Genomic DNA, 21,251 nt, shown 5'->3' with positions numbered 1-21,251 from the left:
GGCCTACAAATATGTTTTTATAAGTATCAATTATGTTATTTTGTAATGAAGTACTATAATTTAATTTCTAAATAAAAATTTTAGAAGCAATAATTCCACAACTAATCTTATGTCTCATGCATTATTTTGTTTTTGAGAACTTCTTTGCTTTTTCTTGTAAGTATCAATTATGTTATTTTATAAAGTAGTATTACTAGATACTAAATTTTTAAAATAAAAATTCTAGAATCATGTTCAAATGTTGAACCTAATCTCTACAATTAGAAGGGGGAATTCCCCCTTTCCTGGCTTGGTTTTTAAGATCCTAAAATACCCCCATAACTATCTTAAAATATTCAAAAAATTCCCCTATAACTACCCATAAATATTCTAAAAATACCCCTATAGCTATCCATAAATATTCCAAAAATACCCCATAACTACCCATAACTACTCTAATATGATATTTTTCTTGAAATTAATACTTTTTTTAATTTCATATATTGATATATAAACATATATTTTTTTTCTAAAATTTATGTATTTATTAATTTTTTTGTTACATTATATTTACTCAAAAGTGGTGGAGCATGCGCATCACGTGTGCCTGCTGCAAGTTCTAGAAGAAAAGTTTTAAGTTTCATCAGATGATTGAATTATTATATGTTGCCTTTTTATTGACTCATGAATCATGATAGAATATTAGAATTATATAATGAGTTGTTTACATGGTATGTTTTTTTAAACAAATTAATGATATGTTTTTATGTTGACAATACACAATATTTAAAAGAATCTTTGTTCACATTTATTTTTTTAGTGAATTCCAATATCTATTTGTAATTTTAGGAAGCATTTTAAATTATGTACATAAATTCTGTTATGTTATGTTAATAGTTTATTTTTTGAATACTTTGCTAGTGGGAGTGTTTTGACTTTAATTTTATTCCTTCACAATAAATTCCCATTGTATTTGAGCACAGTTGGAAATGTAGATGGTAGAAAATTTTGTTTGCTTTTGATAATCAATACAACAACAATCCTTAAGTTCCACTAGGTGGGGTTCGCTACATGAATCTTTTTCAACCTATTCACCTAATCGAAGGCATTTTCCTCTGCTAGCTTAAGAGTTATTAAGTCCTTCCTCATTATCTTGTTCTGGGTTATTTTAGGTATACTCTTACCCTTTTTAATATAAAAAACAATAACAAACTAACTTCTCACAGACGTGTTGCTTGGCCTGCGTTTCAAATGCTCAAACCATCTAAGCTGCCCCTCCCTTATTTTGTCTTCAACTAGTGCTATGTTTAGTTTATTGCAAATATGTTCATTTTTTAATTTATCTTTTAATTTTATACCTCTCATCCACCTTAATATTCACATTTGACAACGTTTAATTTTTGTACATGTTTCTTAGTTGCCCAACATTTTGATCCATGGAGCATAGTGGCCTTATAGCCGTCTTATAAAACTTTCCTTTTAATTTTAAGGGTATTCTACGATCACACAACACGCCTACCGCATTCCTCCATTTTATCCCATCTGCTTTAACTCTACGTGTCACATCCTTCTCATTTTCTCCTTTCGCTTGCATTATAGATTCAAGATATTGAAATCTACTAGTGCTATTAATTCCTTGATTATCAAGATTAATCTTATCGACAATACTCCTTTCGTTATTGAAATTATTTTTCACATATTTTGCCTTATTTCTACTTATCCTAAAACCTTTACACTCTAAAGCTGTTCTCCAAAGTTCTAACTTAGATTCCACTCCACTTCTACTTTCATCAATCAAGATAATATCATCTGCAAACAACACACACCATGGGATTTTGTTTTTGATATTCTTGGTGAGTTCATCAGTCGCTAAAGCTATAAGATAAGAGCTCAAAGTAGGACCTTGATGTGCACCTATTGTGATTGGAAATTCTCTAGACTCTATTCCTATTATCCTAACGCTAGTCGGTACTCTATCATACATATCTTTAATACCTCAGTCTATATTCTACATACTCCATTCTTTTCTAAAATCTACCAAAGAACTTCCCTTGGTCCTCTATCATAGGGTTTCTTTAGGTCAATAAAAACCATATACTAGTCCCTTTTCTTTTCCCTAAACTTTTTCATCACTCTCTTAAAAGATAAATAGCTTTTGCTGTCGATCTCCAACCAAAAGATCGAATTGATTGTTTAAAACCTTTGTTTCTAGTATTATTCTTTTTCAATTACCTTTTTGCATAGTGCTTTGTATGACTCATAATCTTAATTTTGTAATATTATTACAATTTTGAATGTTGCCTTTGTTTTTTGTATGAAGGTATTAATGCGCTTTTCCTCCATTCCTTGGCATTTTCTTTGTTTTTATAATAGTGTTAAATAGTTTAGCTAACCATACCTTTATCCTGTAAATGTTTCGGAACTTTATCCAATAGATTTCAACTTTTCATCTATTTAAAGCCATATTAACTTCAATGACTCTAATTTTGCGAATAAATCTCCTAGTTTCAGTCTTTTCCTTGCTTGTCACTTCCAAGCTCAAGCTTCTAGTTTGGTTATTAAACAACTTATTAAAGTACCTCCACCACCTCTTTTTAATATCTTCTTTTTTAGTTAAGACATTATCATTCTTGCCCTTTGTACATTTTGCACTACCTAAATCTTTGCATTTTCTTTCTCTAGATCTAGCAAGTTTATATATGTTTCTTTCTTCTTCTTTTTTGCCTCGTCTAGTATATAAAGTATCAAAAGCTCTGTGTTTAGCTTTGCTAATGGCCTTTTTTTGCATTTTTTCTTGCCTCTGTATACTTCTTAAGGTTTACTGTATTTCTACAATTTTGTCATGTTTGTACCAATTTCTTTTCTTTTTTTGCACCTTTTTGGACATCTTGATCCCATCACCAACTATCTTTATTTCTAAAGTATCTTCCTCTTTGATTCACCTAAAATCTCATTTGCTATTTTTTTGATAGAAAAGCCATCCTATTCTATAGTGTTTGTGTGTACATTATCCCCTTTTGTCCAATCAGTCTCTTTGATCATTTTATTTTTGAGTTTTAATATATTCTTTCCCTTCAAGCTCCACCACCTAGTTGTCTTGTGTTGATTTATGTTACTATTTCTCTTCTATTTGTTATGTGTATGTATATGCGTGCGCGCGCTCGTGTGTTTGTGTGTGTATAGATAGATAGATAGATAGATATGGATATATCTAATACTATGACTCTGTTGTGTAGTCAAACTTTCAGCGGTGATAACCTTACAATCCTTACATGATAGATGATCACCCTTCCTAGTTGAGAAGAAATCTATTTGACTTTTATTTTGCCCACTCTTGAAAGTTATTAAGTGTTCTTCTCGTTTTATAAAGTAGGTATTCAATATAACCAAATTGTAAGACATGGAAAAATCTGAAATTGTATCGCCGACCTCATTTTCATCTCCATATTCATGGCATCTATGTATCCTATCATACCCTACACTGTCCTTTCCAATGTGTCCATTCGAATTAGTTCCTATGAATGTTTTATTGGACCTTGATATCCCTTGTATAATGCTATTAGTATCTTCCCAAAATTGTCCTTTAAGATTTTCTACTAAGCTTAGTTAGGGAGTGTACGTACTAATGACATTTGCCATCTCTAGGCCTAGATCTATCTTTATTTCTATGATCCTATCACCTATTCTTTTAAGATCTTTTACATTATTTTTTTGGTCTTTATCTACAATGATTCCCACCTCGCTTTTATGTTTCTCTTTTCCAGTGTACTGAGGTTTAAATTCTGATTTTTTAGTTTCTCTAGCTTTCTCCCCTACGCATTTCGTCTCTTGAAGGCAGATAAAGTTAATTTTCCTTCTGATAATTATATCCACTATCTTCGTGCTTTTGCTTATAAGGGTCCCTATATTCTACCCAATCTAGACCAGGTCAAGGGTGCTACCACCCAAGTGCATTGAAAAATAGACAAGGACTAGATCGGGCCATTCTATATAGTAGAGGGTTAAGAACATAGTAGTCAAAGGCACAAGGCGCATCGAGGCGCAAAGGGTACTTGGAGCCGAGGCGTGAGGCATGAGGTGAAGGCGCGTGCCTCACGAAGGTGAGGCACACAATTATTAAAATTGTGTACAATGCCTATTTGGTGGGTAATTGATATATGAACACATCAATAGAAATATTATATCGGTTGAAGTAGATTCTTCTTTTTGATCAATCAAAACCCCTTCCCAAACTGTACAAGCTTTGTAAATTAAAATGCCCAAATATTCAATACAAAAATTGGAAATTTAAGGAAATTGCTAGGCCGAAGGCCCAAAAGCTTCAACATAGTTCAACATCGAAAGAAAAGAGTACAATAAAAGAAGAAGCAGCTAAATTGAGTAAAAAAATGTTATATATTAGTTATAAACTTGCATTAAATTACATAATTAATTACATATAATATTATAAGAAGTAGCAGCTGGCAGCTGGCAGCAGAAGAATTGAAAAAGAAAAGAAACAAAAGAAGAAGAAGAACTGAAGAAGAAGAAGAACTGAAAAAGAAGAAGTGAAGAAGAAGAAGAAGAAGAAGCTATTGGTTCGCTTTGAAGGGTTGAAGAAGAAAGGTTTCGGTTGGAGATGAACTAACGACTCACGAAGGCTCGAACGTCGAAGGCGAAGGGCTTCTGCTAGTTCAAAGGCTTGAAGATGAACTCACGAAGCCCTTGCTGGTTTGAAGGATCCAAGATGAACTCATGAAGCTCTTTCTGGTTCAAAGGCTCGAAGACGAACTGACAAAGGGTTCCTGCTGGTGTCGTGCTGCTTCGAAGGGTCGAAAAAGAAGGGTTCTACTGGTTTCGCACTGGTTCAAAGGGTTGGAGATGAACCGTGCTGGTATGAGTTGAAGGCTCATAGATGAAGGGAAAGGGTAGTAGGGCTGGTTCGAGTTGAAGGTTGGATTGCGAGTTTCGGATGGAAATGAATTGAGGACTTACGAAGGCTCGAACCTTGAAGATGAAGGGCTCCTGCTGGTTTGAAGGCTTGAAGACGAACTTATGAAGTGCTTTTGCTGGTGTCGTGCTGCTTCAAAGGGTCGAAGAAGAAGGGTTCTAGCTGGTTTTGTGCTGGTTTGAAGGGTTGAAGATGAATCCTGCTGGTTCGAGTCGAAGGCTTGAAGACGAAGGGCTAAGGTAGTAGGGCTGGTTCGAGCCGAAGGCTGGATTGCTAGTAGAGGGCTAGGGCTCATTTGGGTACATTTTCTTTTTTACTAGCATAAAAAATTTCAAGGTGCAACTCACAGCGCTTGGCGCATCGGTGTGCGTCTGAGCCTCTTAAAGGTCGCCTTGTCTCAATAGGAATGAGGCGCTAGCTTTGTTGCCCTTATGCGCCTTGCACCTAGGTGCACCTCAAGCGCTCTTTTGACTACTATGGTTAAGACGTTAGCATAAGAAACTAAGATCAGATGAGCAACTTGGAATATAGGGACTCTTACAAGCAAAAATATCTTGATAGTGAAAATAATGATAAAAAAGAAAAATTAACTTAATCCACCTTCAAGAGACGAAATGGGTAGGGGAGAAAGGTAGAGAAATTGAAAAATCAAGATTTAAACTTTTGTATGCTAGAGAAGAGAAACATAAGGGGATCATTGTAGATAGAGATAATATAGATGTTAAAAGAATAGGGGATATGATCATAAAAATCAAGATAGCTCTAGGCCTAGAGATGGTAAATGTCATAGTTCGTAATGCATATACTCCCCAACTAGGCTAGTTCGTAATGCATATACTCCCCAACTAGGCTTAGCAGAAAACCTTAAAAGACAATTTTGGGAAGATATGGTTAGTATTATACAAGGAATACTAGAGTCCCAAAAACCATTCATAAATGTCATTAGTGCGTAATGCGTATACTCCCCAACTAGGCTTAGCAGAAAACCTTATAGACAGTTTTGGGAAGATATGGATAGTATCATACAAGGAACACTAGAGTCCAAAAAAACCATTCATAGGAGCTGATTTGAATAACACATTGGAAAGGACAATGTGGGCTATGAGAGGATACATGGAGGTAATTGATATGGAGATAAAAATGAGGCTGGTGATACAATTTTAGATTTTGCCATGTCTTATGATTTGGTTATATTGCTTTTGACAATCATTGTTTTATTTAAAAAGAAAGTCTATATGTATATATTTTAATATTAAGTGCAAAATTGATTACAATATAAGTTTTAATAAATGAACTGTTAGATTTCCACTTTTCCTAAAAGCTGAAGCTGTTAAGTTGTAGGCCAACAATGTATATCAAGCTTAAGCACCACACAATAAATGCGGGCAACAAGACTAGAACCCATGACCTCTTAGTAACCGGCTCTGATATCATGTTAGATTACTACTTTACCTAAACGCTTAAGCTGTTAGGTTGTGGGCCAAACAATGTATATCAAGTTTTAACAAAAGCACTAAGCAAATTCAGGAATAATCTTCACTCAATTACACCTGTTTTGATATTTATACTTTTTACATTGAGGAAGTTGTGTGTGAGTGTGATATCTCTTGGCAACATTTGCAATTCAAGTAAAACTAAGGTTATCTTTGTATTTTAATATGTATGTAGTAGTTTGTTATGTGATGTATGCCTGTAGATAGGATATTTTGAAAGGTGCTTGTTATATAGTAACTATTATGTGATATGAGCGTGCAGTTATTGGTATTTTAAAAAAATTAATATTTTTTTTGAAGTATAGTTATTTTGTAGACAGGCCATAAAATTAAAAAAGAAAACAAGATTTTGTTGAGGGCAGTAAAAGTTTACTGATTTTATTCAAAGCTGAATTGGTTTATTATTTTATAAATTGAGTATAGATCAAAATGTAATTTACTGATATGTTTGATAAGCAACGGTATGGTGTCCCTATGGGCTATTGTGGTGGGATGTTCTAAGGGGATGTGCTTTCAGATGTACAAGTGGGCTGGAGAGCCTTTTTAGTTTGATTTGGCTTTCTTGTCTCAGCTTTTCCAACAATTGTTAAAGGGTTTCTTGTCCTTCTGATTACATTCTTTCTTAATATATTACACGTTCATTTTTTTTCTATAAAAAATGATTTTTTTTTTTGTAATAAGCAATGATTTATTTTAATATAGGTAGGTGGAAAGATGAAATTTTAACATTTTTTTTTATATAAAATTTTTTATTTCTTCTGGGAATAATGTACTAATGTTATCTTCCATGTCAACATCTATTTGGATTGCAGTGCTAAATTTTTTGGAGAGGTTTGTACTCTTATATTATACCCTCATTTTATTCAATAGAAGCCTTGAGAGCTAAAATGAAAATCTCAAAATTTTTTAGTGTGAACTAATACTTTTTTATTGTAAAATTTGTATTATGGAAATTTTTGGACAGAAGTTTTTTGGTGGGTTTTGCTCTTTAGTCATTATTCATATAAAAGCAGAACAGGTGGCGCTTTATGGCCTTCAGAACCCCAATCCTAATTTTGAATTAAAAACAAAATAAAATTATGGGAACCAATAAAAAATATTTTGTATAGTTAAATAAATAACAAAATAATGTATTTGTTATAATGGCCTACACGATTTATGATAGACATTTATTTGTCTCATTTCCTGTGCATCTACAATGACACATACAATTTAAGATACACATTTATTGGATTCGTTTCTATGCATCGCACAGGTTTCTTCTAGTATATTCAAAATTTCATGGGTGAAATGAGGCTTTTTAGTTTAATGATTTCTAATTTTTGAAAGGGAAATCCCTAGTTGTTGCCTGAAAAGGATCACAAGAGAAAATCACAATTTTTGTGGCATCACATGATTTGTTAGAATTTATTGAGCATGAAAAAAAGTGAACTAATTCCAACAAATGATGAAGTCACATCACTTCCAATATCTTCTTGTGATGAATACCAAAACTCTTTTGGAAGATATAAACTCATGCTGGATACAAGTTAATTCCATTTTGAGATATCGAAAATACAATAATGGCACCATCATCTCAGATAGATTCATGAATGCATTTTTATGCGAGTAAAATTAAAAATGATACGCGTGATTAATATAATATTGCACTTAATTAGAGTAAGCCAATAAAAGCTTATGATTTTTTTTTTAATATATATAAAGAAACCTAAAAGCTCAAATGCTTTGTCAAAAAATCTGTACTTAGAGTATGCTCATATTTTTGTAAATACAAACTTAAATATAAGGTTGTTTTTGCCAAATAAATATTTGACTTAAGGTAAGCCCTGAGTAGTACATCTTTTCTATAAATAAACTTAAGAAGTAGGGATATTTTTGTCAAACACAATGCTTTACACCTTTAAGACAATTCATACTTCTACATATTATACAGATTTCGGTCCTTAAATCAAGCACACTGCTTCAGTCATTCAGTTATTCCTTGGCATGAACTATTTACTTCAAGTTATCTTCTTCATCTCAAGTTTTAATAGAGCTTTTACAGGTTAGGTTCCATCCATTGTATCCAGAAATACTTGCAAGTGGGAGCTTGGATCATGAAGTTCGCCTATGGGATGCGAATACTTCAGATTGCATAGGATCTCGTGATTTCTGTAATTTCTTTACTTATATCTTAATTATATTTTTTTTAAGGTACTAGATGTAGTGTTTTGTATTCATCTTCATATATTATGTTACTACTATCATTTTGTGAAACTAATTGCTCTATTTTTTTTTTCTTTTAGATCGTCCTATTGCTTCCATTGCTTTCCATGCCAAAGGGGAACTCCTTGCTGTTGCTTCTGGTCACAAGGTGTTTATTCTTCACTTCAAAATTCTTGTATAGCTGTATCTGTTCTATTTGGTTGACATTCAATATCCTGGTTCAGCTATACATGTGGCACTACAATGCCAGAGGAGAAGGTTCCTCACCCACCATGGTATTGAAGACAAAACGATCACTCCGGGCTGTGCATTTTCATCCACATGGTGCCCCTTTTCTATTAACTGCTGAGGTGATTTTTTTGTTTTTTTGTTTTAAAAGGGATTTGTTTATGTTATTTATTTGAATTGTCATATAGGTTACATTATTGAACTGATATGCAGGTCAATGATCTTGACTCTTCAGATTCCTCAATGACCCAGGCGACATCTGTGGGTTACTTGCGTTATCCTCCTCCTGCTGTATTTATGTCAAATGTTCATTCCAGAGACCCTCTTACCTTGGCTGCTGAACTGCCTTTCATGTCTTTTCCGTTCTTGTTTTTGCCTTCAAATGCAAGAGATGATTCAAGAACTGATTTGCAGAATGATAATAGGCTTGTTGGTTCAAGCAGCATACAAGTGGAATCTTCATCAGTGCAGTTTCAAACGCGTGCTAATACAGTGCAGCAGAATGATGATATGGCATGTCCTATGGAGACCTCTCCTGTAATACCTTCTGGTTCATATCATGGTACAGAAGATGCTGTTAATAATTATTTTCCTAATGGATTGCAAAATGGTGTTGGAGATCCTACATGTGATGCTATGGAGACCACAGAAGTGCAATCTCTTGAGAGTTATATCCTAAGAAGCACTACTAATCTAGATGCTTTTGCTGGTGCCAATAGCTCGCAGCTTGGAGCACCTGGTCAAATTTCTGGTCAGCAGGACTCTGTTCCATATGGACAAATTAATCAATTCTTGCCTTGTCGAGATCCATCATGTTGGGAGCTACCTTTCCTGCAAGGATGGTTAATGGGTCAAAGCCAAGCTGGAATACCTGCAATGCTTCCTTCTAATGGCAGTGCTAACGAATATTTATCTCGATATTCTGGATTAAATTCTACCCCCTGGACAGATTTGTCAGCTCGTAATGTGGAGGCTTCAACAGCTTCTTTAGCCATGCCAGGTGGGATCTGTCCATCAGGGATTTCTGGAAGATCAAGTTTGCGAAATCGTTTGCGGCGCATCCGTTTGGTTTCGATATCAGATTCTAGGGAGGGCGCTGCTTCTATGAATGGTATTCATGATGGGAGCAATACTCAGCCCATTCTTAATAGAATTCAAACTGAACTAGCCACGTCACTTGCTGCTGCAGCAGCTGCAGAATTACCTTGCACTGTGAAGCTAAGGATATGGCCTCATGATATAAAAAATCCTTGTGCCATTCTCGATGTTGAAAAATGCCGCTTAACCATACCACATGCTGTCCTCTGTAGGTATGTTACGCTCTAATTGGATTATGTTTTCCAGCTTTAAGTAATGCTTATTTTGATGCAATGGCATCCTTCAGGGAACGTTTATGCTATATAGACATATACTTTAGCAAGCCTCGTTTGCTATCGGCATTGACATCAATATCTAGACATGTCATATCAGTTGATATGTATCACATGGTTTTTAATGCAAGATGTTAAATTTTCTGGTTGGTCTAATAAAATTTCATTTATATCATTCCATAAAGAAATTATGGCTAGTTTGTCATTTGTATGAATGGTGTAACATCTGTTGACTGCATCTGTGATTGCAGTGAGATGGGTGCCCATTTTTCACCATGTGGGAGATATTTAGCTGCCTGTGTTGCATGCATGCTTCCTCATTCAGAAGTTGAACCTGGATTACAGATGCAAATCCATCATGAATCCACAGGGTCTGCAACATCTCCAACTCGACATCCAATCACAGCACACCAAGTTGTGTACGAGCTTCGAATATATTCCCTTGAAGAAGCAACGTGAGTTATAATCCCTATATTAATTCATGTTGGGCATGCATGTATTTTTCCGTGCTCTTAAAATTATACTTAACCCATAAAATGGTCATTCTGTTTGTGCAGATTTGGTTCAGTGCTTGTATCCCGGGCAATTAGGGCTGCTCATTGTTTGACTTCGATTCAGGTTGTTTCTTTTAGAAATTAATGGTAATCGTATCTCATTTTCTCATATGTCCTGGCCGGAATTCCGCTTCTTCTTGTCATATGTTGATTATACTGCATATATTAGATTAACTTCAACAGTTACTCCAGCTCCAGGTCTATCTTAGTAAATATCAGTGCTTTTTATTTGAAGTTTCAATGTACTAGCTCAACTAATTTTTAAAATAAGAGAAATAAAAGCTTAAATTTCTTATGGAGGTTGTGACTTGTAAGGAAGCACTGATACTGACACGAGACACGGATCTGACACGATGCTAACATGATGATACAAAGTTTAAAAAAAAATGAAGATATGACGTGGCAAGGATGCGTTAATTAATTAATAAAAAAATATATATATTTATGCATAATATTGTGGTACTTTTGATTTAAAATGAAATATAAGCACGATTTATGCAAAATTATAGATACACGCTTAGAAACTATGGTTATAAAGTCATAAACTACATTCATATTATATAGTATTGGTCTAACAACAGAAAAACAATGCAAGGGCATGGCTGATGGCGGGTGATGGGCTTGGCTTGGAAAGAAATAAAAAAAAAAAAAATCAATAAAAAAGTAGCAAATTGGCGAGAGGGCAAAAAAACTCAACACTTCGGTGCTGGTGTCTTGGTGGTGTCCTGGCCGTGTTGGGAAGTGTCTTAGCCATGTCCAAAAATAAAAAAAATGTATTTAATTTCCGATACGTGTCGAATACATGTTGGGAAATCTTGGGCAGGTGCTGATCTGATACGTGTGAAACACCAACAGTTCAGGCTTCCAGAAGTGTCTCCATTCCCTAGTTGACTTGTGATACCACTAAAGTGATTCAATCATAGTACAATTAACTGAGTTTTAAGCATGTGGTAGCTGATTTGAGGAGTTATAAGAATCAATGTTAAATTGAGATGTCCCAACCAGTAAATGCTTGTCCAGTTTTCCTACTCTATTGCTGTTTACCCTTTTTTGGTTGTGTATATTTTTGGTACTTTAATTTGGTTAATGGACATGCTGACCCCAAATAGTGGTGATAAGGCTTTGTCATTAAAATGTTGAGCAGCCCTCACATGCAAATCTTGGTAAGCTGTGGAGATCAGCCACTTTAGAAATTTGAAGACCATATTGTAGAGAGCTTATATCTTGCCCTCATAATCTGGCCATTTTTTATTGTCATATCAACCTTAAAGAATGTTGATTCACTTAACATAGATGGACATTTTTTTACCGTTTCCTTTTGCTTAAAAACAAATCATATATAAGTGACTTGGATTCCATCTTAGGAGCTGTATAAAGTTTTGAAAAGCTTTGAGATTTAGTAACAGTTTGTTTCTCCCAATCATCACTTCGGCTACATTTGGCTCATGGAATGTCTATTCCTATAAATAGAATGGATGAATGCAATGAAAATTGCATAGGGATATAATAATTTACAAAAAAAATTCAGTTTGTAAAGGCTTTTGTTATACCATCCAACATGGAATAACAACACATCCTATTTTTTTGGGTAAGTTATTAAATTCTTGTATTATGACCAGCCTATTCATAAGAATTGTCATTCCGCGAACCAAATGTGAATTTTGATATATTTGTATAGGTATTGAGTGAGGAAGAATAATTCATCATATTTAATTTAGCATATAGCCCGGGGGCAGCTTGGATCCTGTTCCTTTTTTTTGGGGGGGGGGGGTGATTTTCTAGGTGGTAGTGGGGGCACATTTGATCTGTTAACTTGGTCTATTTAATATTAGTGCAATCTTTCTTACAAAAAATGCATTAAATACCATGGATCAGTATGGAAAGAATTTTGACATTGATCTCCAATCAATTGTTGCTATGGGTTTGCTTGGGGATGCATAAGCAGAACAAGATTGGCCTTCACTATATAACCATTAAGATGATAAATTTTTCTTTCACACCTAAGCCCATTTTTCTGGGAAGCCTTCTCAAGGCAGTCCGTCATCAGTTCTTTTACTTGGATAATCATTAGTAGCCTATAACACAATATGTTTTGAATAAATGCCAAAAACCTTTGCTCTTTATTTTTATTGAATAGAACTAAAAGGCATCATAGCAATGCAGTCACATTATTGTTTAACTTTGTTAATTCAATTTCATAAATGTGCAGTTCTCACCCACATCTGAGCATATATTACTGGCCTATGGTCGGCGGCATAGTTCTTTGCTTAAAAGCGTTGTTGTTGATGGGGAAACAACAATACCTATTTATACTATCTTGGAGGTAAAAGTTCATATTTCCTTCCCATATACGAGTTGTAGGTGCACATATTCTTTGCCAATGAGTAACAAAATGTAAATATGCAATCAGTTATGATTATGAAATTATGCTTTTCTTCCTTATTATTCCAGTATTTGTTTATGAGATTGCTGTTGTGAAAACAGTGATTTGTATCTATTGTTGTGATTTGCGTTAATTCATGTTATTAGTTACATTATGGAGCTTAATAGATTTTAATTGATTGATGAAGATGCAAAACACTTTTACTGGAAATCCATTCTGGTTTTACATGGGAGAGATCAATAGTGATTGTGGTATTCCTGATAGCAATTGGTGGAGTGATTTAACAAAAATAAGAAACACTTAATTATGGTTTTGATTGAACTACATAAAAGAACATATTATAGGGATCTTAGATAACTTTTTGAGATTTAGGGAAGAATGAAGCATGAGCTAAATATATTGATATTAGGTCTGCAAATGAGTCAAGCTGCTCACAAGCAGCTTAGGCTTGTTCATTACATATACGAGTGATTCCCAAGCCCAAATTTGAGGCTCATTTAATAAACTAGCTGAACCTGAACATGAATGGGATTGGCTTGTGAGCGGCTCTTTTATAGGCTTGGTTGTGCCCGTTTAGTGGGCTTGGATTAGGCGGGCTCATTTAATTTTGTTGAATTAGGTTCAATAGATTGTAGTGGGATTATTTAACCTAGAAGTAGGAGCTGTATGGGTGTGGATTTGTGTGGCTCAAATTCCATTACTTGAATTCAGTGATAGGGCCAAGATTCAAGGTTGATAGGCTGGCTTGGTAGGGGGCAAAGAAACCCTATGGTAGTATTAGTAAGAGTCCGTTTTCACTTTTTCCTAACCAAGTCCTAAGAGCCTCTTACATCTCACAATGAGAGGTTCCAAAGGAACCAAGTTTATTCAGCTAGTTCATTGGCAAAAATGAACAGCTTGAGCAAGTATATTCAAGTGCACCTTGAACTTGGCTCGAGCCCAAGCTTGAGCAAACAAGCTTGAGTATGGTAAAGCTCGCCTCATTTGCAACTTTAATTGATATGATGACTTAATTCTATGAATATGTGATTTTTGAAGGAGAGACGATTGATATGATATATTGTTAAGTTTTAAATCTGTCGGATTTAAAACTTATTTTTTGGTAAATCAAGTGCGAAATGCTTTTCTAGAATGTCCAATATTTGTTTTCCATCTTCTATGTGAAAATGTTCAATTTTCATGAGATTTTTTTGACTGTTATTGAAAAGGTCCAATAATGTATGTATATTGATCTTTTTAGACAATTATAAATCCTGGGAGGCAATTCTGATTGATCAATAAAAATAGAGGACACTGTTTTTCTTAGGCGATCGTAGAGATTCTCCAATGTTCTGATTCTCCTTCAAAATTTTGATTGGGTTTCTATGCTAGAAGTTAATTAGGGAAGAGTCGAATTGCTGCAATTAACTAAGCTCTGGTAGATGTTGGGAGTTTGCATCATTAGTTGGTTGTGGTATTCTAGATTGGCCCTCTTCTTATTTAAGGATCCCTCGTCTTATTCTAGGTTGGTGAGTTTTTGGGATCAATGGAGTGGATGTCTAAGTGTTTAGATGGGTGGAAAGGTGCGTTATTTTCTATGAGGGGTTGTATTACTCTTATTAAGGCTTGCCTTTTTAGTATACATCTTTATTTGTCTATCTTTGGAATTCCTCTGGTGGTTGCTAGAAAACTTAAAAAAATCTTGAGACATTTTCATTTATCTAGGGGTGGGGGAGAAGAGGAATCACTAGGTTGGAAATTAGTGTGTAGGTCTTAAGTTGTATTGGGGTTTGGGTCTTGGTAAATTGGTATCTAAAAACCCTGCTCTTGTTCCTAATGATCACGTCGATTTACCTTAGAGGAGACTTCGTTGAAAGTAAATTTGTCTTGCATGTGAATGGGTGGGATGCTAACATGGGAATTAGATGTTCTTAAGAGAGCCTGTAGAGGTGTATTTCTCATATTTACCCCCTCTTCATTCCCTATACTAAGTTTGTTTTGGGTAATAGTTCTTATTTTTTTTTAAATTTTGTTTGGGTGGGTAATTACTGTCTTGTTAATTTCTTTTCGTTGTCTTTATCACTTATCTTTGGGGTATAATGATGTTGTTTGCTCCTTTAATATCTGAGAGTCAAATGTTGTTATGAGATCATTTTTTCAAAATTCTTAATGATAGGGAGGTGGAGAGCTCTCTTCTTTATTATTATTGTTGGAGAATTTCTTCCTTCCATAACAAGGGATCGTTGTTCTTGGTTTTTTGATTTGTCAGGGGTTTATTCTTGTAAATATTTTTTTTTGATGATTTGGCTAGTACTGGTATGTCCTTTCCACTCCATAAAAATATTTAGAAGGCCAAAATTCCCTCTAAAATCAAGGCTTTTATTTGGTTGGTTGGTTGGTTCTTAATATAGTTAACACCAATAATCCGCTGTAGAGTTGGAGACATTTTGAACTTCTCCTGTTGTGTGTTCTTATGTTTTATAGTTTGGAATGAATATCTCTTCTGTTTTAGCATTGTGGTTTTGCTTGGAGAATTAGGAATAAGCTTTTTGGTTTATTGGGAGAGCTTTGGGTTTGTCTAGTGTCAGTGGAGGACTTGTTTGTGCCACATCATTTTCTCGGTTTGGTAGGAGTAAAGATGCCTCTGCATGTGGAGATGTATGGTTTTCGCAGATTGTGGGGATTTTATTTGGAATGAAATGCGGCGTAGCTAGCTGCATATTTATGGGGAAAAGTTTCTTCTTTGTTATGGAACATGATTCATTATTTTGCCACTCTTGTGTTTGCTGCTGGTTGTTTATGGGAGTGATTTTTTCAAATATTCAGCAGGATTGGCAAGCATTTTTATTTTGATTATTGTTTTTTCACTTTTTTTTTTAATTTTTAATTAGACTTCTCAGTCTCCTTGGGGTATATTCTTTCTCTTCTAATGAAGTCTTCTTTTCTTATCAAGAATCAATTTCTGCTGTTATATTTGTTGTTGAAGGAGCTCAAGCAAAGGGTAGTTTTAATCTAGAATTACGGACAGGATTCGAGAGGATTTTGAAATCTGAAGGTTTTGGGATAAACAAGGCTGAGAATGCTTGTGGAATGCCTCTTTTTTAAGATTCCCAATAGCTGCATCTTTGGGATAGATGTGGTTTTTGGCTTCTCTTTGGGTGTATAGTGCAGGGCCTGCAGGTTGTTTGAAGGAATACTGTTTTCAAGATGTCAACTAAGATTGGGCGGGCTTTATTAAATTGACGATCCTTTTTCTTCTCTATTTTCATGAATGAGGACTTCTTGTTCTCCCCCTTTATTGTATCTGTTTCGCCTTCCTAATTCAATAAGCATCTTTTTCTATCAAAAAAAGAGATACTGTTAGCAAGTGGCTATTTCCACTTTTTTTGTTTTGAAAGAAGAAGAATTATATCAAGGTGGAGAAAGAGAAACAATACAAAACCAAAAGAGGGGGATAAGACATCCTCTTAATCACCAAAGAGTAAAATGAAACGTTCCGTACAGCAACGCTTTCCAATCCTGATGAATATCAGATAAGCACAACCTTTTAAATCCCCAAAATTATAGCCAACAAGGTAGCAAGGACAACTATTTTATCCTGAAGCAGCCAGAGGCAAATGCTGTCCCTTAATAATAATATCCATCCATTCCTCTCTATCCAAACATACTAAATAATAGCTAACACAACTTATCTCCATGAAATCTTAGCCTCATTTTACCTTGCAAAGCCTCTAAAAGAAGTGAGTAGAAACCAAGAGTCTATTAAATTCGCAATGATTACAACACATCATACAAATTTTCTGTGATAATGACATGTAGGGGCTTCTTCTGTATGGCAGATTTTGATGTTAGCTCTGTTAAAGGATCACCAACTAAATGAAAGCTCTCATGTTAGAAGGAGCTTTAACTTCCTCAATATAATTTGTTTAGTATAAACTATTGGCAGACTGATTAATATGCATAGTAGGGGTGGCAAAACGGGTTAACGGACTGGTTTCGTGCGGGTCATAAACGCATCAAGGTTAAATGGGTTCGGGTTGACCTGTTTATTAACAGGTGACGAATAGGTAAACCCAAGCCTGCCTGTTTAATAAACGGGTCACCCGTTTAAAAATATAATTTATTTAATTTAAAATTTTTAAAACATTTCATATAAATGACAATTTTTTAATTTTTTTTTTTAAGAAGCACTCTATAGCCGGGGGAGGGGGTGAGGGCTTAAAGCACGGTGAGATGAAATGTTAGGTGTTGAATCCTCAACACCCAAGCAGAAGAGTAACAAGTAATGTCAATCCCAAAAGCTATGAGGACAGATTAGGTCACGCTTCGTTGACCACCTGAAAAATGAATCAATCAGGATGTTTCAATCACTACAGGAAAAACAACATTTCAGAGAAAATCAAAAGAGAAATGGAAAACATGAAAAGAGGAAAAGTTTTCTACTCCTTCTCTCTCTCTCTCTGTCTCTGTTTGTAGGAGCAGAAAACTTTTCCTCTTTTCATGTTTTCCATTTCTCTTTTGATTTTCTCTGAAATGTTGTTTTTCCTGTAGTGATTGAAACATCCTGATTGATTCATTTCTCTGGTGGTCAACGAAGCGTGACCTCTGGTAATCTGTCCTCATAGTTTTTGGGATTGACATTACTTGTTACTCTTCTGCTTCTGCGCCGCTCGTCACTGTGAGCCTGTGACACTGTGAGGCCGTGAATCGTGAGGGAGATCCGAAGATGGCCAGATTGAGATAGATTAGGGAGTGAGGGAGAGACTTCTGCTTGCTTCTGCGCCTCATGCTGGTGTTTCAACTTTCAAATGCTTTCAGGTTTTGGCCTTCCACAGAAACAGAATATAAAGTATATATATATGCAGATAAGAGGGTGACCCAACCTGAACCCGCTTCACTAGTTTATAAATGGGTCAGCTTGCAGTAACCCAAATCTGATTTAAACAGGCGGGTCACAGGTCACCCGTCGGGTTTCAACCTGTTTTGTCACCCCTAATGCATAGGAAGATTTGCAAGAATGGACTTTGGAACTGTCTAGAGTCCAAATCCCACCATCACCTCCAGAGGAAAGTTGAAAACTGTGCAAAGTAATAAGAGCAGAGTGAGATCACTAGTCTCAATCTTCCAAGAGAAATACTTCTCCTCAACAACGATGAGGATATCAATTGGAATGCCATGAGTATTTGAGAGAAAGTAAAATCATTCAAAAAACAATCGAGAAGGAAAAATTGTCTTTTCTAAAATCGTCACAAGAAAGGACTTGAAACCCATTTCCCACCTCATATTTCACTCAATAACGAAATGAGAATTTGAAAAATGAATTTCTAAGGGCCTTTTTAGTTGTAAAAAATAGTTTTCATTTTCCATTATAGTTTTTCAAAAACTAAGTTAGCCGATTTTTTATTTCTACAACATTTGTATGAAATAAATGAACATTTAAACCGTTTTTCCACTAAAGGAAAAGTTTTATTTTTCATTTTTAATTTTTAAAATAATTCAAAAATGCCACCTTGTTTTCCAATTTTCCAAATTTACATATAAAAGTTGGAGAACATCTTTTCATTATTTTCTAAATTATGAACTCTTGCTTTGCATATGGGAACATGAAATTGGGATCTTGGACTTCAATTTATATAGATTATGTACAGAGTTTCTTCTACGTTCACACAAATTGAAATTCAGCCCCCAAAATCCATGATTTCAAATAGTACCTTGCATTAATTTTGGACAATTGGAAAACAGGTTGTCTTTTGTGTAATTATTTAAAATCTAGAAATAAAAAAGAAATATGGGTTTGCACATTTAAACAAACTCTTTTATTTTATACTTTTTAATATGAGTCTTGAAAAATTAAAAAATGAGCTAAAATTTTAATAATTCTTTGGAAAACTAAAAATTGGAAAATGGAAAATGTTTTCCAAAACTAAACTGGCCTTAAGGGATCCCATGGGCTTATATTACCACCTCATTCTGAACCATTATATTCAAGACCAAACAAAAATTTTGTTACTGTGGGCTAGACGGATTTCTGGGGGAAAATGCCATAACTTCACCAACATGGGCAAAGTTTTTAGTGTAAATCCCAAATCCTTTGAACTTTGGCCTACAAACTACCTTCAACTAACCCAATGGTTGGAGGAGGGAAAGGGAGGAGGGGGTGGAAAGAGAAATCTTTTTGTCTTTTAGATGGTAGACATTGTAAAGCTTCCAATTCTTGTCACAGACAATGCCTGTAGAGAATCTTTAGTGGCTTTTGGAGCATTTGAGTGTGTTATAGTCTGTAGAAGGAGAGCATCGTGGATACTTAAAAGGGATTTTGGTTCACGTTAGATCCTATATGTTCCCTTGGGTATCGTATGCTAGGGAATGGAACTGCTATCTGATGGGAATATTTTTGTTCGGTTTGTTGATTGAGATTCCTGGCAATATAAGATTATGGTATTTGGCATAAGATGAAGATCTTACTGTTGTTTCAATAAGATTGCTAGGATAACCCTAAACCTATAATGATAACAATTTTATGTACATTCTTGTAATTTTTTAAACAAAATAAACAAATGAATAAATGACTAATAGAACCAAAATAAACAACAACAATAATTATTTAATCATAATAATAAAATGAATAATAGTAATTCTAATGTTAATTTTTATAACATTTTTATGATAACAATCATAATAATGAAAATTAATAAATAAACAAAAAATACATAAATAATTATCAATAAGTAATAGTAACCATAATGATGACAGTAATATTAGTGAGCAAGAGGGGGACAATTTTTTCTTAGAGCATTGAATGGCAGGGTTTTTTTGACTAATGTAATTGGATTCCCATGGGAATCCAAGATTGCATAAGGGAGGATATTTTTGTCATGCGAAGTTGGATTCCTAAGGGAATACAAGCTTACCTAAGGGAGAGGCCTATGGATTTTGAATACCCATGTTCTGTTGGCATCTTGCATCCCCAAGGAACCCAAGATGCCTGCTTTGTTGGATTCCCATTTCTCAAATGTGGGCGTCCAACATTCTAAAGGCTGCATTCCCGGGAATCATGCAAGATAACCCGAATCAAAAACCCCATTGGGGTTTTTGGTTATTTTATTCTTCGAGTTTTGTGATGAATGATTTCGGGAAATTTCTCTCTGAATAAATTCTATGGAACAGGGAATCAATCTATTCATATTCCTATGTGATCATATTGCACAGAAAGATAAGTGACTTGATAAGTGTCTAGAAGTTCTAAATCACTATGTGTGTGGCAACTTTTAGGAACTCAAGAGAGACCGGAGCATTGAATCATTGATTGTTTTGGGGCTATAGATAGGGGTGGTGAGTTGGAAAGGGGAGAGTGATTATGAGAGTGTTAGCGGGAATCATGAGGATTTATTTTGGGAAAATTTGCTAGTCAAGTATGGTTATGATGGGGATTCTTTATAAGAGAAAGCTTCCCATGTTTCTGAAGTTCTTCTCCAATCATTGCTTTTGAAAGGTGAGTCCTTTGGTCAGAATTGGAATGAGTGGAATAAAGTTGGAAATTTGGAATGATTAGATTTGATAGGTAAAGATGGTTTTAGAGCTGGTGCATTGCTGTAAGTGATAACAATGCAAAGAATTGTGGGGCACTAGAGGAATTGGAAGACGGAGCTGAATGATTTTAAAAGTTGTGTTAATTATGAAGAAGGGGCTCTTAAAGGATTATTTTGAAGTTACTCTTAGATTGGTTTTTCTATTCTTTTCCTTCTTTTTCTGTTTTAGGACTTTTTATTTGTGCTTATTTTGCTTCTTTCTAATACAATTTTTTTCTGTTGTCTCGAACATTGAATTCTTTGATGAGAGCATGTTTGTAAATGATACGCAAAAATGTCAATTAAGGATAAACTGCAAAACTTTTTGTCCTTACTATTTGGATCAGTTGCACAAATCCTTTCTCTGTTGGACTTGATTTAAGGCTGTCCTTTTTTCTAATTTAGTTTTTAACATATATATATATATATATATTATTAAAATGTACTTTTCCAGCCCAAACCTATGTTTTTCTTCCTCTTCCTTTTGTCCCTTTAATAGTGTATCTCAAGCCATCATTCGTTACTCGTGCATTCATTTGCTCTTCACTGTACATTTGAAAAC

At 34.7% G+C, this 21,251-nt stretch overlaps 1 protein-coding gene across 6 annotated transcripts in view; it reads left to right on the top strand.

The window, feature by feature from the left end:
• LOC131155156 (uncharacterized) overlaps positions 1–21,251 on the top strand; it is a 48,935-nt gene that overhangs the window by 10,450 nt on the left and 17,234 nt on the right. For all 6 annotated transcript variants that reach the window (XR_009136755.1, XM_058108097.1, XM_058108098.1 and 3 more), the window contains exons 5-11: positions 8,447–8,555; positions 8,688–8,755; positions 8,832–8,957; positions 9,049–10,145; positions 10,457–10,660; positions 10,763–10,823; positions 12,969–13,082. Coding sequence is in view for 5 of the 6 variants with exons in the window: in XM_058108097.1 (XP_057964080.1) it covers positions 8,447–8,555; positions 8,688–8,755; positions 8,832–8,957; positions 9,049–10,145; positions 10,457–10,660; positions 10,763–10,823; positions 12,969–13,082 (1,779 nt within the window). In the remaining variant the exon portion in view is untranslated. The remainder of the gene's footprint in view (positions 1–8,446; positions 8,556–8,687; positions 8,756–8,831; positions 8,958–9,048; positions 10,146–10,456; positions 10,661–10,762; positions 10,824–12,968; positions 13,083–21,251) is intronic.

This window comes from Malania oleifera, chromosome 5 (assembly GCF_029873635.1).
Source record: "Malania oleifera isolate guangnan ecotype guangnan chromosome 5, ASM2987363v1, whole genome shotgun sequence".
Classification (NCBI taxonomy): domain Eukaryota; kingdom Viridiplantae; phylum Streptophyta; class Magnoliopsida; order Santalales; family Ximeniaceae; genus Malania; species Malania oleifera.
The sequence above is the reverse complement of the archived record's forward strand: the minus strand, read 5'-3'. Positions and strand labels throughout refer to the sequence as shown.